Source organism: Sphaeramia orbicularis, chromosome 19 (genome assembly GCF_902148855.1).
Source record: "Sphaeramia orbicularis chromosome 19, fSphaOr1.1, whole genome shotgun sequence".
NCBI lineage: Eukaryota > Metazoa > Chordata > Actinopteri > Kurtiformes > Apogonidae > Sphaeramia > Sphaeramia orbicularis.
Window position 1 is genome coordinate 51,528,861 of NC_043975.1, and position 1,644 is coordinate 51,530,504.

Sequence of the window (1,644 nt, forward strand, 5' to 3'; positions counted from 1 at the left end):
ACTTGTGAGTAGGTTTAGTTCATATCTTTACTTGTGAGTAGGTTTAGTTCATATCTTTACTTGTGAGTAGGTTTAGTTCATATCTTTACTTGTGAGTAGGTTTAGTTCATATCTTTAACTGTGAGTAGGTTTAGTTCATATCTTTACTTGTGAGTAGGTTTAGTTCATATCTTTAATTGTGGGTAGGTTTAGTTCATATCTTTACTTGTGAGTAGGTTTAGTTCATATCTTTACTTGTGAGTAGGTTTAGTTCATATCTTTACTTGTGAGTAGGTTTAGTTCATATCTTTACTTGCTGCTGGGCTGTTTTTGTTGACAGGTGTTTTATTCAGCTGACAGAGGAACCACACAATGCAGTGGGCTTTAGTTCTGTGTGCAGCGGTGGCTCTGGCTCAGTCCCTGGTCCAGTAAGTCCACAGCTTCGACTGGGGTTTCAGTTTTTACTGCCACCTGAACTTCAGCAGCTCACCACAAACCATCTGTTGACACTTAGATGAACAGTTTTCAGAAACCTGCTTCTGAAATGCACCAGTATTTATATTAGTTATAGATGACTCTGTAACCCACACTGTAAAAAAAATCTGTAATTTAACAGAATTTTCACTGTTTATTTGACAGATTTTTCCTGTATTTTTCAGATACAGGAAAATATCAATGAAATGACAAAAACAGACTGTGATTTTACATGTCAAATGGAAAAGAACACGAAAAAACTGTAACCGTGAATAACCAGAAAATTTCAATTTTTTAAAAGAATTGTTTTCTTTTTTTCACAGAAAAATACAGTTCAAATACATTTGCAAATGTATTGTAATTTCACAAATATTTCTTTTCTATTCATGAGATTAAACTGTTAATTTAAAGTTTAATACTGTAAAAAAAAAAAAAAAAAAAATCAAACCAGATAAAATTACTGACAGTTAACGGTAACAGAAGTATTAGTTCTGTCAATTGAACCAGACATTTTTGTTAATTGACAAATATCTTGTGTAATTACAGGAGGTTTCACAACAAAAATGTTGAATAAATGTATTTTTGTGAATGTAGAACATGTATAAGCACTGATAAACTGTCCAAATACAGTTTTTATCAGTGGATTGGACAACTGAGTCTCACTGAAAATTATTTATATATATATTAATAGGAAATTGGATTGTTTTAATACATGAAAATATTCTTTATTAAACATTAAAAAGTAACAAAAAAAAAGAGGCAAATTGTCATATAAAGTTAGGGTAAAAAACTGTATTTTAATTATAGAAAATTGCCGTATTTTTATGAGATGGTTATTTTCCATTATTTTACAGTATTTTTTCGGAGCCCCTACTGCCAGAATAATACTGTTTTTTTCCTTTTTTTTTTTTTTTTTTTTTTTTTTTTTTTTTACAGTGCATTAAAATGTTATTTGTAACATTTGAATAATGTGTAACAAAGTGGAAAACACCTCCAAACCACACAGTGCAAATCTGACCACAGTATTCTATTTGTGTTTTATTAATCAAACTTTTATTAGAGGTTCTTCAACAAAATTTAGATTCAGATTGGTGTGATTTTCCAGCACATGGACGAAAACAGATCAGTAACATGGAGACGATGAAACATGAATGTAACTGCAGATGTTAAGGCTGTGGTTCCCTACATTTT

The 1,644-nt window shown here is 30.6% G+C and overlaps 1 protein-coding gene across 2 annotated transcripts in view; it reads left to right on the top strand.

The window, feature by feature from the left end:
* The first annotated feature begins 298 nt into the window (after positions 1-298).
* Positions 299-1,644, top strand: part of LOC115410187 (pepsin A-like) — a 21,932-nt gene continuing 20,586 nt past the window's right edge. For both annotated transcript variants that reach the window (XM_030121682.1, XM_030121683.1), the window contains exon 1: positions 299-407. In XM_030121682.1, coding sequence (XP_029977542.1) covers positions 352-407 — 56 coding nt within the window. In that variant the 5' untranslated portion in view covers positions 299-351. The remainder of the gene's footprint in view (positions 408-1,644) is intronic.